Source organism: Bombina bombina, chromosome 8 (genome assembly GCF_027579735.1).
Source record: "Bombina bombina isolate aBomBom1 chromosome 8, aBomBom1.pri, whole genome shotgun sequence".
Taxonomy (NCBI): Eukaryota; Metazoa; Chordata; class Amphibia; order Anura; family Bombinatoridae; genus Bombina; species Bombina bombina.
In genome coordinates, this window is record NC_069506.1 from 311,494,317 (window position 1) to 311,515,597 (window position 21,281).

The 21,281-nt window shown below is 35.7% G+C and overlaps 1 protein-coding gene across 1 annotated transcript in view; it reads right to left on the bottom strand.

Annotated features, from left to right (window-relative positions):
* Positions 1-16,789: 16,789 nt before the first annotated feature.
* Positions 16,790-21,281, bottom strand: part of IGSF9B (immunoglobulin superfamily member 9B) — a 257,520-nt gene continuing 253,028 nt past the window's right edge. The window contains exon 20 of the mRNA XM_053691163.1: positions 16,790-17,089. Coding sequence (XP_053547138.1) covers positions 16,875-17,089 — 215 coding nt within the window. The 3' untranslated portion in view covers positions 16,790-16,874. The remainder of the gene's footprint in view (positions 17,090-21,281) is intronic.

Here is a 21,281-nt window from a genome sequence, read left to right on the forward strand (position 1 = left end):
AGACTGGGACCTGCTGATATAACTAATGTAACATATTGCGTCATAATTTGTAATTATCCTCTACATCATTACAAGTCTCATATAGCGTTTTGTTGTTTTTATACATATACAGCACCAAGGTGTACAATAAAACCATAGAGTATCCAGAGGTCGATCATCTTGTGTTACAGATGCACAGTGATAAGTTTGTGAAACATCTCAATGAAATCCAAAGCCAAGCTTAATTATGGTGGCAAGAAACTATGCCTATCAAAATGTCCATAGAGGTCCCTATAGAATATAGGGTGTCTTTCTTTATAAGGATCTCCAAATACAGTTGTATCTAATTTTCACACAGCTGCTCAAGAAACTGGATCCCAGGAAAAAATTTTAAAACGATTGATTTAATATTTAGCACATATTACATTTCTCCAGAATAAACCCCATGTTTTTGTAATAGTTCATCATTTGAAGACTCTGATTTTGCTTCTTAGTGAAGGAATTTAAAACAGCTTGACCCCTGACATCTCAGCAAGAGTACTTAGCTTCACTTGATTGAGCTGAGCATACTGCATTCATGTATCGTGTGCTTAGAACACATAGCAACTTGTTAATTCATTACTGTATACATGATATGATGCACCAACACATTACCATGCAACATAACTTGTTGGTAATAACCCATACCATACATTTTATTCCAATTAATGTATTTATATGCATCATAAATAAACATGGAATTATCGGACAAACCCCTAAATCTAATTCCTAGTTTCAGGTGTTTCCTAAATGGTGGAATTCAATATAAAAACAAAACACATTGGTACTGAGCAAGTCCATCTTTTGCATCTCTGTAAATGCAGCTAAATTTATCATTTCCAAAAACAAGAAGCACAATGGATGTGTTATGCTCAGGTATGAAGTTATTTAAATTTCATAGGACATTCCTTGCCATGTGTATTAAGATACTATGAGGAGCACAGTAACACATTTTGTGTGAATAAATATAAGGTACGTTTTAGGAAACCCTTTGTATTTGCATGGTATCCTTCAAACTCATTCATTAACATCAATTTAAATACAGCCATGAAGATTCAAAGCGGAACTGTATCCCTTTGTATTACCACAAGGTCTATAATGACAAGCTAAGGCTTTTACAGGCTTTTTTTTATTTTGATGACATATGTGCTTCTGATGACAATAAGGCACTGAAGGATGAAGGGGTAAGATTACTGAACATACTATCCCCACTATAGGGAATCAAGTTGCAGCAGATTTATCTCAACTAGCCAGGTACAACTTTATATTTGGAAACCATTGTAATCTCTGGCTCCGAATACACAGTTTTACGTTCCTGGAAGTCACTGCCACACAGAAGCAATTCTTCTCTCTCAGTTAAACGCTAATTCTTCACACCATTCGCTGTAATTTCCCTTCACTGTTAAAAGACCCCTAGTATAAAAACCCTTGGCTTTTACCTTACGTTGAGGTGTCATATGTGGTTCAGATGTTTTTTTTTTTGTTTTTGTTTGTTTAAAAAAAGCACTACTGAATTATATACCAGCCAGGAAACAACAATCATATAATAACCATAATTTGTCATGTGTAAGAATGCAAGAATGTATGCTATATAACAGAGAAAATACATATTAACCCCTTAGCTGCAACGTATTGTTACCAAGAGGTTAATCTAAGATCTCACTTTTCTGTTAATCATATACAAAGTCCTCATTCATCCATTTCATTTTGAAAAGTTTTATTACAGTATCGCATAACTAACTCCAGCATTCTGAGAGAAACACAGAACAATGGTCAGTTTAAACAGGGATATCAACCCTAGTTCCAAAGCTTCAGAAATTAAGAGAATAGTCAGTAAAATAAATCAGAATTATACTATACTTTACTCAAGAAAGTGATGTTAATAAAGTAGAAGAATTATAAAGATTTGGTGCCCGGTCTACAAGTAAATATGTCCGGTTAAATGTTATTTTTATCTGTCACTAACCACTGAGAACTGGAACCATGAGTATTGCTCCCAAGCTCCAGTATTATAGTATTACAATGTTTATTGTTTGAGAGATACACAGCACTCAACTATTAATAACTACCCTGCTAAAAAAGACCCATAGATCACTGCACCATTAATATCTATCTGGCTAGTGAATTGCACCAATGGACTACGTTGACTATTAAAACGACCAGTAATCTATAGCACCAATGACTTATCTCTGCCAGAGAGGCTTGCAGATTTCCCAACTAGGGAAATTATGTTACCCTTTAGAGAGGCTCGCAAACCTCCCCTGACACAGAAAGAGTTAAACAAGAATCAGACAACTAAATTAACAGGGATAGTCACAGATAATTCTAGAACTTCCCTTGAAGACTCCAGCAGCTTGGTACAAAAATAAAACATACTATCTATCTATATGTTTATATATAGATTTTTCTTTCTCTTTCACTATATATTTCTGTATTATATATTTATATATTTGTATATTTAGACTTAAATATCTGCACATAAACAGCTATTACAGGCATCCCTCATATTTTGGGAAATAGAAAATTGTGGAATAAGTATATTTTCAATGCAAAAAAAGTATTTATATATCAAAATTGTTATTGTAGCTTAGAATATTCATCTAAATCTGTTCTATAAAGTCAACTAAAAAAGGTTTATTACCAGCAAACACACACACACATATATATATGTATGTATATGTTCTGGAAGTGCTCCTTGACCACACAAAATTCTAAACGTAGAAACACAAACATGACACAATTAGAGCAGTTATATATTAATAATAATAATATTAGGTCTATTTGTCTTGCGAAAAAGTTAGGACATAAAATTTGTTTTTGAAATGCACAGTATTTGCATTTTTGCAATACCCTTTGCTTACACATTTGTTTCTTTTAAAAGGTATCTCTTGATGAAACACATTTGTGCAAGCATCACCTATCAGCAAAATGTCACAAACGTTGTCACTCTGGCAGTGAGTTTAAAAGAGGCGTGTTTGTAAAACCAAGTACGTTCTGGCACATTTCTATCATGCATTTTACAGTGAATAATTAAACATAATAGACAATGTATGACAATTTACATTTTCAAAAGATGCTTTAAGATTAAAAATGTTCTTCAAATTTCAGATTATTTATTATGTAAGTAAAACTAATAATCCTTTGTAAATGCATTTTAGGAGTCCCTTGTATTATGAAAAAAAAAATTTCTTGAATATTTCTTCTTCTAATGACATATTTATGTATATAAATCAGACTGAATGACTATGTCCAAGGTTCTATACATGGGAAATACCAAGAAAACAATAATCCAGAAATGTATTTCCCAGGATATATTGGACTAATAAACTGTTTAAAGGGAGAGTCTAGGCCAAAATAAACTTTCATGATTCAGATAGAGCATTTAATTGTAAACAATTTTCCAATTTACTTTTATCACCAATTTTGCTTTGTTCTCTTGGTATTCTTAGTTGAAAGCTTAACCTAGGAGGTTCATATGCTAATTTCTTAGACCTTGAAGCCCACCTCTTTCAGATTGCATTTTAACAGTTTTTCACCACTAGAGGGTGTTAGTTCACATATTTCATATAGATAACACTGTGCTCGTGCACGAGAAGTTATCTGGCAGCAGGCACTGATTGGCTAGACTGCAAGTCTGTCAAAAGAACTGAAAAAAGGGGCAGTTTGCAGAGGCTTAGATACAAGATAATCACAGAGGTTAAAAGTATATTATTATAACTGTGTTGGTTATGCAAAACTGGGATGTGGGTAATAAAGGGATTATCTATCTTTTAAAACAATAAAAATTCTGGTGTAGACTGTCCCTTTAAATATTTTGACAATTTTTTTTAGAAGTGCAGACCTAATTCATTGTATAGCTGCTATTTATATGAATTTCAACCTTTTGCTTTTCATACTAAGTATGATTACTATCCATCTATCTATCTATCTATCTATCTATCTATCTATCTACCTCCTAATTTGCCCTTCAAATCCATGTTTTTGCAGAGACGATTAACCAAATATTTCAACCTATCTCTGTCTTCCTGTGACTGCTGCGAAAACTATTTCTAAACACTAGGTACAACTTATAGCACAAATAAAAATGGAAGGACAAAAAAGGGCCTATTTATATATTCCCCTGCACAACCCAAGGGAAGGGATAATATATATTTTTCAAGCAAGTTCTCAACAGGACTGGAATACAGATGCTATAGAATCTTGGCTAAGTCTTTAGATGTACGTATCTATAGCATGACAACTGTGGCTTCCCCACTAGAAAGGCAAAACTAGGCAGAAAAAAAGTGAATTGGCTGTCAAATAACACATTTTAAAAAGAATCTACTCAAGCCACATTACAGAATTCTAAAATTATATTTATAGATAACTGCTATTTAAATAAGTAGATGTTTTATCATTAAAACAGGAGTTTTAGTCATTATGACAATTAACTATTTAATGATTGAAATATATTACAATATTAAATAGTTTTTTTAATTTTCTTAATGACTAAAACCTCTGTTTTAGTCATAAAACATCTACTCATAGTCTTTAAAAAGATATATACTAATTATATAAAATGTCAACTAATTGTGTCACATTAGTGTAGCTGTATGACATAAAACAATCTAAATACAGCAAGAAAACATATTAAGGAGTGGGATAAGACAATTATTACACCATGCACAAAAACACAATACAACTGGAAATATGATTATAAATGTCATATCTACATTGTAACTGAAATTACCTCTAAATAAGAGCTATTGAATGCTTCTTATAGGCTGGGGATTACACGACATTGTGTACAAACTGTATCCTATATAATTTTTTTCTTTAAATACTACAAGACTTAGCAGTGTATGTTTATTTTGGCAATTATCAAAATCCTATGGTAATTCATGGCTGGGGTTAGGGTTACAGCAAGACTTGTGGTTACAGTAAGGGTTAACCCTTTAAATTCCAAAGGTGCAGCTGTCTTTTGAATCCAAGAGGTTAACAATATTCTGTAAGGAGTGTGCTGTCATATAGGGTTGTGTTTTCTATTCTTCGTTATTTTGACTCACAGTATAATGGCAGCACCATTTCAATAGTAGACCTGTGTTAGGTTCCTTACGGTCAGAGCATATATGACTTTAGTCTAACTGTTCAAGCTAAAGAACTTGTATATTTATTATATTTATAACAGTTGATCAGAGATGTATGAAAATGATACAGGATTTGTCTATTTAGACCATTATGTCTGCATATGACAGGAGGCAATGGATATTTTGTCTGTTTCCATCTATCTTTTAATTCTCGGCAGTAAATCAGAGTATGAATACAGTTGAGCAATATGCTCTTTGTTTGCTTTATTTCTTCAGAGTTCTCTATAATTGACATCAGCAGTCCGCTCTAAGATTAAACGTTTTTAGATCAATAAACGCTCTATGAAGCTCACCATCTGTAAGCCTGCTCTAAGTGTGCTCTCACATCCAAAAGTAACAAAGACTTCGAAAGCATAGTGTTTAATATCACAACATGTACACAGGTAGTTTATTCAACTTTAAACTAAATAGTCTTCACACCAAATTTCTTAATTAAGTAGTTGGGTAGACCTACCAATAATGGGCCAAATTACAAGTGAACAGTGTTACGCACAAGGGGAAAAAGATTTATTGTGGCTGTATGTGTGTGTCGGGTGTAGTGCTCGTATTACAAGTTGAAAATAAACACAAACGCCTGAGCACAATCACAATTTACGCTAGAATAATTACTGTGTCCCGAGAGCTCTGGTTAATTGTTTTGCAAAACAAAAAAGTGTCACAAAACACATCAAAAATACATGACATAGTATAGTTACACTCATAATAACACGATCAAATAAAAATTATTAAAAAAAAATATTCCGCAAAAAAGTTATAAGGGCTCAAAGATATGAGGTCTATGGTGTTTGAGAAAAAAAAAGGCAGGCAAATGGCTTTAACATAGATATACATACATATACATGTCTAAATATGTATATGTATGTATATGTATATATATATATATATATATATATGTGTGTGTGTGTGTGTGTTTATATGTGTGTACATATATATTAATGAATTTATATGTGTATATATGTATTTACAGACATATATACACACATATAAACATATAAATATATATGTATACAGATATAGCCATATATATAAGTGCATTGGAGCCCTTTGCAGTCAAGTATATGAAAACATGTAAAAACATATTTATGCAATATTCATAAAGTGTTATACTGTGTATTTACTGTAAATATTTCACATTCCAATGTTCTTCACATAGGGGAATATGTTCTAAGTATTTATAAATAGGTACTCCTATATATATATATATATATATATATATATATATATATATATATATATATATATATATATATATTTATATTTATATTTATATATATGTACATACCTTTACCTAAATATAATATATATAGAAATAGATATATATTGTGCCAAAATACCATCAGATATATGTAGAAGTATGTATTTATGAAGAAATAGAACATATTCTGCTATGTGAAGAAAAAACAACAGTATTCATATTTTCATGCCGGGTTTGCGCACTTGAGAATATGCTATTGAGTTTGAGCGTGAGTAGGGTGTTAAGTTTTTTTGCTCCATTGACTTCTATGGGGGAATAATATGTTAACGCGATTCAAAGTTTGGCTTTTTGCGTGCATCAAGTTAGCGCGAGTGTCAACACCTTTTACTTTCGACTTTTAATACAAGCAATACCCAACGCATGCAAAAAGCTTTGAGTTAGTGTGTGAGCGGGAGCATTAAATACCGCTCCTCTTGTAATCTGGCCCAACGTGTTTTGCAATATACCATTTTTCCCAAGTTCTATGTATATTACCCACAGTCTATTAATAAGATATCAATGATGGTTGAATGTCAAATAAACTTGGAATGTCACTAAGTACGTCTATGACAAAATGTATTTATGGTGCACCATACACAACTGCCAAATGTGCTTTACAGACAAATCCAGTCTATTCGCTAGGCATGATAATTCAACTAAACCTATTTGATACTGTTTGATTACATAGTTATTTTGTGTTATAAGTGCAACAGCTCTGCCTATTAGTGGCTCCGGCGCAAATTATTGCTAGCTAATTGATGGCCTGACAAAGAGAAATACTATACCATAATTTTCAGACGTGACTTGTGCAGCTAAGCTGTGCTGTTAACATTAAAGATCTCTAATCACTGGATATATATAAAAAGAGCACCATTAATAGGTTAGAAGACCATGTACCACACCACAGCTTAGGAATTAGTGCCACATTTCTTCCATGTCCCAGTAGTTTACAAATATAAAACAAAATCTTCTCTTGTCCGATCACTGCAGCACCCACTTTCAGCAATTACTTTGGCGCTACTCTTTTTTTAACCCTTTTAGATCATCCTCTAATATGAATATTAAAAAAGATGATGCTCCAAAATCCAAATTCCTTTCAAAACCAAAGACTTATTTTTGCCAGTAATCTTGTGAATGCTACCAAAAAGCACCAAAGGACAATAAAGCACTCAACCTACGATTAGCTAGACTTTTACAGAGACAGAACCTGTGGATCTTCCAGTCAATTTTTAAAATGTTCCCAAACTATCTGTAGGACTTTGTATTACTGCATAATGCTTTCAGGGAGTTGGAACCTTCCTTACTTTATTATGAAAAGTGATAAAGAATTATCAACAACAAAAAGAAAAAAACAAAGCTGTGTCTTATGCCCTCACTGTAAAATATATTTTATGCTTCATCTAACATGCATTTTAAGAGTGGATTTATGGTCCAAGTCCTCTCATTTGGGACAGAAAAGATGTATAATATTATCCCTAAAAGCATGTGATATATTTTACCCCACAAACACTGCCACTCCTGGGTCTTCTTTAATTACATATTTACACACAGTGGTTCAAGTTTTGTTTCTTTGGGTTTAATAAATGTGTTATAAGTTAAGTTTAATGAGACCATTGTTAAGAGATGGTGCTGCAATACAACAAAACTTGAAGATTCTAATAAAAAATGTTGCACTAGAACACTGCTAGCAAGGAACCAAAATAAGACAATGGGATATCAGAGTCATATTTCTCAATAAATGTAAATCAAAAACTATCAGTAGGAAACAATCTAACACTGAAATCAGTTCCTATAAAGTACTTTTTTTAAACCTTATAATAAACAGTAACTGTAAATGTTCAATAAACATCAAGTCGATGAGAAATGAAAAAATACACCAAAAACTGTTAAGGAACAAATATAGAAATTCTGTTCTTAAAATAGTTCATCTGGAGATGTAAAGTCAAACTTCTGGAACAAATATTCATCTCTCCGTCTTTTGCAAAATCTTAATTATTTGGTTAATCTAGCCAGAATTATATTTATGTACTGAAGATCTAGTGCTAGTTTAATTAAAGACAAGGAGGCAAATATTGCATAATATGAGTCAACTGTCTTGGAATAAAATTCCATGAACACGTCACTGCTTCACACAAGCAATAATGCACTCTCTTTATAAAATTACAAACAGACCTTTATGGCTGTTTTGTTAAAACAATAACTCCAAGAACTGTGAATTAATTCAAATGTATTTTGTGACTCCTAAGTAAAGCATTACACATTTAATGACCACAAGATGTTGCAACACATTGTTATGTGGCATACTTAAAGGGACAATTTACTCATCCATATGAAAGTAAAAGTTGTCTACATTACAATCAAACACAAAGAAACTGATGCTGCATAGCGTCAGAATTTTTGACTCACACAAAGAACTCAAAAAATAATTGGAAAGTACTCACAATGTTGTTGGCACTACGAGTATAGTGCTGAAACCGTAGGTTGACTCAGAGGACAGCAGGCTGAAAAGCAGAATGTAACATTGTCTACATTTAAATTAAAACCAGTACAGCAGTGTAGGTTGTATACTTCCTACTAGGGTTGCACCGATACTAGTATCGGTGCCAATACCAAGTATTTGCATGAGTACTTGTACACGTGCAAATGCACCGATACTTAAACCAATACCTCCACTTCCTACCCATACACCATATTGTGGCATTTTTCAAACTGCATGTTCCCATTTCATTTTAAGCTGGAGTGGAGACTTAACTAAAACTTGTTCACTTCTGTTCTACCAATACAAACTGCTGTTATTTGTATTATTGTACGTCAGAGCAGTGCTCCAAAAGCTGCTACTTTACAGCTGGAAGCCTACCTGGGAGAGATTACTGTTCCTCATTTAGACAAATCCCTGAAGTACTGGGCAGTTAATAAACTGAGATTTAATGGCCCAAAAATATCTTTCTGACCCATGCAGTAGTGTGAAAAGTGAAGACTGTTCAGCTTTGCGTCAAACATCCTTGCTGATAGCAGAAACAGACTTATAGCTGAACATGCAGAGATGCTTCTGTTCCTTAATAAGAACTTGCCACTAACTGAAACATTATTCTAATTGCTAGATTGCCTGTTATATTGCTAGTTCTCATCTTGCACATTTATGCTCAAAACATACTGTACTCTGAGGAACATCCTTAGCCAGGGCTGGACTGGGAATGAAAAAGCAGCCCTGGAAAAATATGAAGAACAGCCCTATTTTCTGTTGAGTCAGTAGAATGCAAATGCACCATTTTTCTCAAAGGGGATTACTGGGATACTCCTTCATCAATATTATTTTCAGAATTAAATTATATTTATTTGTATTAAGTACAAATGTCAGATTGATGAGTTGCATCCAGTTATCACCCCATTAAATTGTAGCTTTCCAGCCTCAGCTGCTGCAGCTGTTATTTATTGTTGTTATTATTAATATATATTATTGTAATATTATTATTTATAAACATGTTCTGTGAACTTTGTGACAACAAACACATAAAACTGTTTTATTATTTCAAAATGTCTTTTGAGATACAGTTCATAATTATAAAGAAATGATCTTAAATCATAAGTTTGTATTGTGCTTAGTAAACTGTCATGACATAAAAAAGTATTGGTAATTGGTATTAGTGAGTATTTGAAAAAAGTATTGGTACTTGTACTCGGTCTTAAAAAATGGTATTGGTGCATCCCTACTTCATACTAATACTGATTGGCTGATAGATACTTTCTGCTAATGCTCATTGGTTGACAGCTGCTTCCTTTTAATGACCCCTGGCTAATCAGACCATATGCAAATAGTTATTAGTAAGAAGTGCACAGATACTGCTTTATTTGTTTAATTAAGTAGGGTTATGAAATTAATGAAAATAAATGGTAAGTATATTGATATTTTTTATAAAGGCCTTACAGCTTACAAGATGACATCAACTGTAAAATGAAATGACAACAACTAAAAAAGTATAAATAGGGCAGGATCTGAAGAAGAGGAAATAATATTGTTGGTACCATAAAAGTGCCAAAGTTATTTATATATAAAATTTACAATAAAAAGGGCTGAATGCAATATATTGCAATACAGTGCTAACAATTTTGATCATAAATACTCAGATTCTCTAAAAATTCACTGGCACAGGGAGAGATATCCTGCTGCCCCTAGCATAGGCAGTTTTTCCTTGATTCTCAAAAAAAGGAGCTAAAAGGGGATTAGAGCTGGAAGTCTAAACAGGTATTGAGCTTCCCCCTAAAAAATAATGAGGCCCCCATGGAAAGCTTAATCTTGCAGGGAAGCACAAATGTGACAGGGAGCAACCGGTTTTGAGAACCAGATCTTTTTAAAGTAAATACAAATCAATATATACTGTGTACTTTAACTTGCATTTGCTTCTAGTTTTACTTCAGACATGCCCAAGGAAAGCCACTGTTTTGCCTACTCGCTGTGACACTAATTGTACAAAAGAAAAATAAAGTTCCCTTGTACTCTTGATTATGATTTTAACTTTGTATTATAAAATTAAGTTGTAAATTAAATACCATTTTTAGTGTCTACATTAAAGATATTAAACCCACATTTTTTAAAATTTTAGGAGTAAATTAGAAAGTCGCTTTAAATTGCATGAATCATGAAAGAAAAAATGTGTGTTTCATATCCCTTTAAATACGATTTTACTGTGAAATGTAAATGTGCATATTGCGGCATGTTTTAAAAAAAAAAAATCTCACTTTGTACTATTTATATGGTTTTTAAATGCATACATTTTAAATGTTTTTAACTGCTATTTAAGAACTATGATATAATAAATGTGTCCTTTGTATACAGAAATGTAAATTACAACCCTTAGCAAGATACACAGATAACAATGTTAACCCCTTGAGGAACTGCGATGTAAATAAATGTATATTTTTAATCTTAATATTTTATCATTTTGTCTGTTAATTTAAGTTGAAAACCTGACGTTACACTATAAAAGTTACGTTTAATGTGTACACTCCTTACTGATCACCTCTAAAGAGAAAGAAAAACATAGATGCACTTATTAATACTGCATATGTTTTAACTATAAGCAAATACTTTTTATTATAATTAAATTTTCTACTTTATTAACATGTAATATTTATTGCTGCCGTAGATATGTGCTTGCATATATTCTTATATGCAAATACATAATGATATTTTTAAAAGAACATAAGTGCAACTATTCCTATAAATGGGACAACAATAAATATTAGAATTTTTTCTACAATGAAACACTTGCATTATTTGCAAGTTTTAAAATTTCAATGGGAAATGGGTCTCAAAAAGCTAAATTTTCCTCTTTTACACCTAGTTGTGCTGGATGTAATTTTTTTCAATGTATTGACAGCTTCCAACCGCGTATAAACGGTTTGCACTTTGTTTGGAAGCCAGGTGTAATTAGCGCTTAACGGCTTCTAATACTTTCAATGGGACACAAAAATGTTTCAGCAGCTGGAATAATGCACCATCGGAAGCAGTCGATATACAAAAATTACAACCTCAAGCAAAACCAAATTACGGCTCAATGGAAACGAGCCCTTTAAAAGAAAAAGATGTCCTCAGCCTCTCTTTGGCTGCTTTATTTTGACCCTCGCATTTCAACCAATTCTTGGATAAATATTATTTGTAAACTCTATTCTGCCACTTCACCATAAGTTTATTAGTCACATATAGGCAGCTGCATTTTACAGACACCAAATGATTTGAAAAACAAACAAAAAAACAACTACAAGTCACAGTAAGAACAACAAACCCTGTTTACACTCAACAGCAACTCTACTTACTATAACACTTCACAAAGCCGTATATCCCATTAAAAACCTCTACTACACAGGCGCAACAAACTCATGTTTTCCAAATACTGTTTTGTTACTTTGGAGTCAAATTTCAGCTATGGCTGCTCCAGTGACTAAAGTGTCAACATTGTGCTAAAAAAATAAAAAACAATTGTAAAAACTGCTAATCTGCCAAAGGAACTCTGTTTTGCTCTAGTAAGATACACTAGGTTCTTAAACCCTATGAGGCCTATCTATCAAGCTCCGTATGGAGCTTGATGCCCCGTGTTTGTGGCGAACCTGCAGGCTCGCCAGAAACAGCAGTTATGAAGCAGCGGTCATAAAGACCGCTGCTCCATAACTTGTCCGCCTGCTCTGAGAAGGCGGACAGACATTTCCGGAAATCAACCCGGTCGAGTACGATCGGGTTGATTGACACCCCCTGCTGGTGGCCACGAGTCTGCAGGAGGCGGCGTTGCACCAGCAGCTCTTGTGAGCTGCTGGTGCAATGCTGAATACCGTATTCAGCGAGGTCTGGCGGACCTGATCCGCACTGTCGGATCAGGTCCGCCAGACTTTCTTAAATAGGGGCCTATGAGTTTTTAAAGATGGTTGCAATGCATTGCCAACCAATATGTTGCAGACCTAACTGAAAGCCATGTGATTAATGCTTACACAATTAAGATAGAGTGCACCATTGCTTGTATATCATGTGACACAGTTCTGTACAAATATAACTAGACAATTAACTGAACCTTAGATTCCCATGCAAGGAGTAGCTCTTCATCCCAGGTAAATTCTTGGGTATTAGACCTATTGATTCATTTACTGTACTCTCAAAAGATCTTAAAGTAAATTAAGCACCATTTTTTTTTTATAAGACAGGGGGGAGACACAGCTGGGACTAATCTAGAAAAAAAACACATAAGAAGGAGCTCTCATATAGGGCCTGATATTCAAAAGCTCACCACTTAGATGAGATGATCTAAGACATCTCGTCAATGTGGAGAGGTACCTAAAATATTTTAGAAACATAAATGTTAATTTGAAAGATATTTATCTCACTATGCAGGGTTCTTGATAGGAAAGATATACACCTACATTGCAATATAAGATCTAAAAAAAAAAAAATATTTTGCTTTATTTCTCTCCATGTTGAAGAGCTTTTGAATATCAGGCCCATAGTCTGTATTTACTTTGTGTTTATTAACTTCTTTGCTATAAAGCGGGCAGGAACTATGCCATTCTAGACAAAAGTTCCATAGGTACTTACACTGTTGCCCAGTGAACTCACTGTTTGCACACAAACATAATGCTGTATAATAATAATTGATAAAATTACCAGTGATGCCTGTCATTTGCACATTAGTCAATGATGTGAGACACAGTCAACAATATTTTGCACTTGTCAACACTGTAAACAGTGTGCTACACTAGTAAACTATGTGCTGCCCTTGTCAACATAAGGCTGCACTTGCCAACTATGTTCTGCACTAGTCAACGATGTTCTGCACTAGTCAGCGATGTTCTGCACTAGTCAGCGATGTTCTGCACTAGTGAACAATGTTCTGCACTAGTCAACATAAGGCTGCACTAGTCAGCGATGTTCTGCACTAGTCAACAATGTTCTGCACTAGTCAGCGATGTTCTGCACTAGTGAACAATGTTCTGCACTAGTCAACATAAGGCTGCACTAGTCAGCGATGTTCTGCACTAGTGAATAATAGCTGCACTAGTCAGCGATGTTCTGCACTAGTCAGCGATGTTCTGCACTAGTGAATAATAGCTGCACTAGTCAACATAAGGCTGCACTAGTCAGCGATGTTCTGCACTAGTGAATAATAGCTGCACTAGTCAACATAAGGCTGCACTAGTCAGCGATGTTCTGCACTAGTGAATAATAGCTGCACTAGTCAACATAAGGCTGCACTAGTCAACGATGTTCTGCACTAGTGAACAATGTTCTGCACTAGTCAACATAAGGCTGCACTAGTCAGCGATGTTCTGCACTAGTGAATAATAGCTGCACTAGTCAACATAAGGCTGCACTAGTCAGCGATGTTCTGCACTAGTGAACAATGTTCTGCACTAGTCAACATAAGGCTGCACTAGTCAGCGATGTTCTGCACTAGTGAATAATAGCTGCACTAGTCAGCGATGTTCTGCACTAGTCAGCGATGTTCTGCACTAGTCAACGATGTTCTGCACTAGTGAACAATGTTCTGCACTAGTCAACATAAGGCTGCACTAGTCAGCGATGTTCTGCACTAGTGAATAATAGCTGCACTAGTCAGCGATGTTCTGCACTAGTCAGCGATGTTCTGCACTAGTCAACATAAGGCTGCACTAGTCAGCCATGTTCTGCACTAGTGAATGATAGCTGCACTAGTCAGCGATGTTCTGCACTAGTCAGCGATGTTCTGCACTAGTCAACATAAGGCTGCACTAGTCAGCGATGTTCTGCACTAGTGAACAATGTTCTGCACTAGTCAACATAAGGCTGCACTAGTCAGCGATGTTCTGCACTAGTCAGCGATGTTCTGCACTAGTCAACGATGTTCTGCACTAGTGAACAATGTTCTGCACTAGTCAACATAAGGCTGCACTAGTCAGCGATGTTCTGCACTAGTGAATAATAGCTGCACTAGTCAGCGATGTTCTGCACTAGTCAGCGATGTTCTGCACTAGTCAACATAAGGCTGCACTAGTCAGCGATGTTCTGCACTAGTCAGCGATGTTCTGCACTAGTCAACATAAGGCTGCACTAGTCAACAATGTTCTGCACTAGTCAACTATTTGAGACAACAGGAATAGGATTACAAGATACGTGAGCAAAGTCATGCAAGCACAACTGTAAGACACACTACCTAGACAGGTACCCCATTAGTTTTTGTAAATACAGCCCTAGCTATGAACCTTGAAAATATGGTTTATGCACTAAAGTCAACTTTCGTTAACTCTCCCTGGTGTCATTTATAATTTTAAGACTATTACAACTGCTGTTATAATGCACTTAAATGACTCAACTAAAAGAGACCCTCTGAGTTAATGCAAAGTATTGAAGAAGAAGAAAAAATATTCACAGATTAGTATTTCTGGTATACATTGATGATAGGTAGGATATTTTTTTTACACATCGTGACACTGAAGATACATAATCACTGAATGTGTCATTGGCACTAGCGTAGGGCAGAGACATAATTAGTAAGATGGCACATCCCCTGTTTTTTTATACTTTGTTTATCAAGGCCATTTCTGTGAAATATCATCCTACCTCAATGTTTTCATGGTGCCTCTATAGGCACTCAGATGCTGCGTGACAATGTTGATCAGTTAGTGTGACAGTACCGATAGGTAAACCAGCCAGTGAGCATCTTAGTCTAGTAGCATGAACAACGATAAGACTTTCCATGGTAGTTCTAGTTCTGTTCATTGCCAAAATAAGGAACACAAAGAGAAAAGGATATAAACCATCTGCAGATTCTAAAAATTGTAAATATTATTGCTTACATAATCCCAAAACAATTGTATTCCTTAACTTCCTTCACGTTACATTCACAGCAATAAGGTGCTGTACAGCAATCCCGTGTTTGGAGTGTAAAAAGTGTAACAAAATACATGCCTGGGATGACAACCAACATCTAAATAGGAGGCCCGTAAAGAGCCCCATGTTAGCAAAGGCAGTGGTGGTTTTACGCAATATTGGCTGAATGTTTTTTCTTCTCGATGAAGTCAAAATAAATCTGGAACCATCTCAGCCCATCTTTCATGGTTCTAATCATATGTGAAATCTATTAGTTAAAATATCCTTTAGATGCCCCTATAGCATATAAGAACATACATGATCATAAGTGTGTTTATGTATATGCCCTGCACTACCAAATGTACTGCAACACTGGCCCACATTGCCTGCACACACCCACACATTTTAACCCCTTTGCTACCAGAGAAAGATGCAATACATTGCAGACCTTTCTGACTGTAAAGTGGTTAAAACATTTCTTTCCTTTTTGTGTTTTTGGTAGCAAGAAGATTCCATCCCTCTCCATTTAAAAAGTCACATTTAGCAAAACAATGGTAGTTATCTCAAAGCTACCATAGGAAGGAGATGGTTTAGCAAATTAGTGCAACTTTCATTATGAAGAAGATGCTGAAAACAATCATCTTCAAGCTGCCAAAACAATCAAATATTCAAACCGCCTACATATACATATACACACATATACATGTAAAACAAACATACAAATACATATATATGAGTATACATGTTATATACCCCTATATACTTACGTATACATTTTCCTTACAAACATAGAAAGCTATGCCAAGAGACTGAATATCTCCATACATACAATGCTCCTGCCTCTCGTGGGGTAAAGGGTATAAACACTATACATAAAGCTGAGCTGTGAGATATGGGTTTATCTTCAGAGCTCACACACTACCATACGTAATGCTGAGCTCTGACCTTTCTCCTCAGCTCTACCAGTCTGCAGTCTTAACACTGTACATTGCTCCGAGGTGTGAGGCTGAGGTTATACTCAGCGCACACACTGGGTTGGTGAGGTAGGCAATGAACGCACAACTCGCTGCTCATGGTTTTGTGTACAGGTCTTTTCAAAGGGAGGGCAGGGAGTGTCAGCACCAAAAAACAGAAAGGGCCTAGGAATAAGGCCGCTCTCCGGGGATGGTCACAGAAGGGTGGCATGGCCGCTGGAGTCATCAGGTTCGGTGCTGGTCAAAATGGCGGCCCGATCATCTGACAATGAACGGTTACAGATTTCGTCCCTCAGTGCAGAGAGGCGAGCTAGGGGGTCCTGGCGAGTTGGACGCTTCTTTCGACGGATGCAGCGAGTGTCCGTATACGTGGCTAGGGTTGGCTGGTGAACCTGTGAGGTGGATCCATCTGACAAAGAAAAAGCATATGTCATTGTTAAACTTGTCAATGGTACCACAAAATGTACACATTAACTACACTCTTTCAGCCAATTAATAAGGCAAATCATGAAACATGTCTGATAATGTAATCAGGAATAAGCAGAGATAACATAAAACAATTATTAAAAAGGAAAATCTAAAGAAAATAATTTGAAGAAAGCATGCTGATAAATGATAACATGTTGCAGACATTTAACATTAATTTGTATTAAAGGACATAAAACTGAACACATCTGGTGAGCCAATGATAAGAAGCATATGTGTGTAGCCACCAATAACCAATGAGCTCCCAGTAGTGTACTGCTACTCCTGTGCCTACCTAGGTATGCTTTACAACAAAGGATGAAAAATGTAAGCAACTAGTTCCTATTCTCTATAGCATGTCCATGTTTACCCAACAGAGACCTAAATTACAAATGGAGCACTATTGATAGAACAGGGTGCCTTTTTAATATTGCATATTACAAGTCCATAGTAAAACAGAATTACCAGAGATTGTTTAGCATAGCCAATATCCCTTAGCGCACCCTATACTCTCTATGGATATCACTGTCGTGCTAAACATCGCTCATATTACAAGGTCAACACAAAAATGTAGAGTGACTTGAGATCTTAAAGTGAATGTAAATTTTGATGCCAAAGTGCCCGTTTTTTAAAAATTCGATTAAAAACAGGGGCACTTTGGGGGGCGTGTCCGAATGGCGTACCTGATAGGACGCATTTTCTGTGAGCTCTACAAGAATCATCTTTAATCCGCCGATTATTGAGCTCAAGCAGCACATCCCTCTACATTGACCATCAAACAATAGACACATAACAGTCTGTGGTTATATGTCATCTTGCAGTTGCTGAATTTATGAAACCGGAGCTACAGATCGGAAGCATAAGGCCTAAGGCGGCGGCCCACTACTAGGTAGTGACCCCCCCCCCCCGGACTCACCGGGTTACCAGTGCTGACAGCTGATACCTGTCTTACTGAGCTTTTTACAACACCGGACAGTACAATATACTATAGTTACCTCGGCAGCCTAACGAATCTACAACTTTTAATACATCTGCCAGAAGACTAATCCAAGATGGCGACTGAGTGGGAGAGCGATCTAGAGCAGATCTTAGAACAACGCTTTGCAAAGCTAGATAATCTGCTAATCAAACTTTACCAAAGATCTCTGCCCAGAGAGTTCCTAGAGCAAACTTAACAGTTACCAGAGCCCTTACCTATAAAAGATTCTAAACAGGACCTTTTGAATGGTGATCGGAAGATAAAGCAGGTCACAGAGAAAACCTTTTGCCTCTAATATGCTCCCATGGCTAAATCAGAGGTACATGAGTCAACCAAAGATCTTCAAGATGTCCAGCGCAACCATAACTCTATGCTGCTTACAGGGACATGCAATCATCTGGAGCCCGCAGTCTCACATGCTAGCATGCCACCCATTCTAGCGCAACATAATCTAACAAGGTCAACATTAGCTATGATGGAAAATCCCCCCTAAAACCATAACACAGGGCTTGAAGAGAACAGTGCGACCACCCTTGACGGAAATCCTCCTTACAGAAAATTACAGGGACACAACTGCATGCGGTAAGGGACTAACAGCACTTGGGCTTTCACTTGGTAATCTACTGGATGAAACGCTCCTTATTAATGACCCACAAATTGCTAGACTCTGGCGCACACAGTACCTACCTGATCTTTACATCTTTTATCCTGCCGATCTGCTCAGTAGCCATACTGTGCTCACAAGCTTTACTCTCTCCCTCATGACCAATTTACATATGCCTTTGTCCAGCATACGAATTGACACACAGAGGATTGAGAGGACTGGAGAAGGCTAGAGACTGAGCGATAATTTACCTTACTACTCATATATTACATACCATACCAGGACTCTCCTAATTTGATAATGCTTATACCCTGTACTCGCTGCAGAGATTGTACCTTTGTTCATGTAAAAGTTGGTTTCATTATCACAGTTTATTTGATGCCCTGCAGCTTTATATAAATTATACACTAAATATTCCCCTTTTTGTTTTTATGTGGCATCGTAGGTTGCTGATATGTCTCTATTGAATTCTGAGCCAACTATCCCAGCAGTTTATAGCAAATTTGTGGGAATGGTATTTATATATTTATTGTTGTGTTTAACCTGTAGTCATTTAACTATCTACCGTGATTTACTTTTAATCCAGTTCAATTCAGGATATGGCCACTAGAGGGCCATCCCTGCATTGTAAAAGCTATTACGATCTCAGTTTCTCACCTCGGTATTTCCTGATAACAAGCCAACTTTCCTCTGGTGTAAGGCAACATTAATTTACCATAGTGTCCTTATACCTTCATCATAGTGTCCTTATTTCTTTATACCTACCATTATATTTTCACTGTGTGCAAGACTTGACATTGATATAGAGGTATTTTATTTTTGTTTGTTTTATTATTTATCCAGTCCTGGCTGTTACCTAAATATCTCTTATGTTGCTTCATATCTATATGTCTTATGCTTAAATTTAACAACCTCTAGATAAGCATAGTACCCACAATTCAGAGAAAAAAAAAAAGAATGAGGACTATTATATAGTATGTATATTTTAGTTTATATAGACATGACATGAATATCTGACATGTATTGTGTTTGAATTTTTTTCTTTTTCTTCTGTATATGTCATTTTGAGCCCTCAATAAAAAAATAATTAAAAAAAAACAAACAAAAAAAAACAGGGGCACTTTAATTCATCAAAATTTGCATTTCACTCGTGTTGTGTAAATACTTACCTTTTAAACTTGACAGCCGCTCCAGCTTCCCCCAGTCGTCGCAAGCCATTTCTGACGTCAGCCTCCCCCCAGTGGAATCAGTGTCTAATTCAACGATTGGAGGAAGCCAGATTCCTCATTTTAGACCCAGGAAGAGGCTTTGCAACGGGCGGAGGAAGCTGGAGCGGCTGTCAGTTTTAAAAGGTAAGTTTTTTTTCACAACATGAGTGAAATGTAAATTTCCATGAATTAAAGTGCCCCTGTTTTTAATCGAATTTTTTTAAAACCAGGGACTTTAGCATCAAAATTTATATTCACTTTAAGGAAATTGTTAGTGACAGACTAAAAGTAGAACAAAACATATGTAAACCCTATTACATGCAAAATAAAATTTTATTATTAAAATAAATGTATAAAAAGTGTTTTAAAGCGATATGGCATATGACCAGGTTTTTTTAATGGGAAGGGCTCAAAGGTATATATATATATATATATATATATATATATATATATATATATATATATATATATATATACAGGGAGTGCAGAATTATTAGGCAAGTTGTATTTTTGAGGATTAATTTTATTATTGAACAACAACCATGTTCTCAATGAACCCAAAAAACTCATTAATATCAAAGCTGAATAGTTTTGGAAGTAGTTTTTAGTTTGTTTTTAGTTATAGCTATTTTAGGGGGATATCTGTGTGTGCAGGTGACTATTACTGTGCATAATTATTAGGCAACTTAACAAAAAACAAATATATACCCATTTCAATTATTTATTTTTACCAGTGAAACCAATATAACATCTCAACATTCACAAATATACATTTCTGACATTCAAAAACAAAACAAAAACAAATCAGTGACCAGTATAGCCACCTTTCTTTGCAAGGACACTCAAAAGCCTGCCATCCATGGATTCTGTCAGTGTTTTGATCTGTTCACCATCAACATTGCGTGCAGCAGCAACCACAGCCTCCCAGACACTCTTCAGAGAGGTGTACTGTTTTCCCTCCTTGTAAATCTCACATTTGATGATGGACCACAGGTTCTCAATGGGGTTCAGATCAGGTAAACAAGGAGGCCATGTCATTAGATTTTCTTCTTTTATACCCTTTCTTGCCAGCCACGCTGTGGAGTACTTGGACGCGTGTGATGGAGCATTGTCCTGCATGAAAATCATGTTTTTCTTGAAGGATGTAGACTTCTTCCTGTACCACTGCTTGAAGAAGGTGTCTTCCAGAAACTGGCAGTAGGACTGGGAGTTGAGCTTGACTCCATCCTCAACCCGAAAAGGCCCCACAAGCTCATCTTTGATGATACCAGCCCAAACCAGTACTCCACCTCCACCTTGCTGGCGTCAGAGTCGGACTGGAGCTCTCTGCCCTTTACCAATCCAG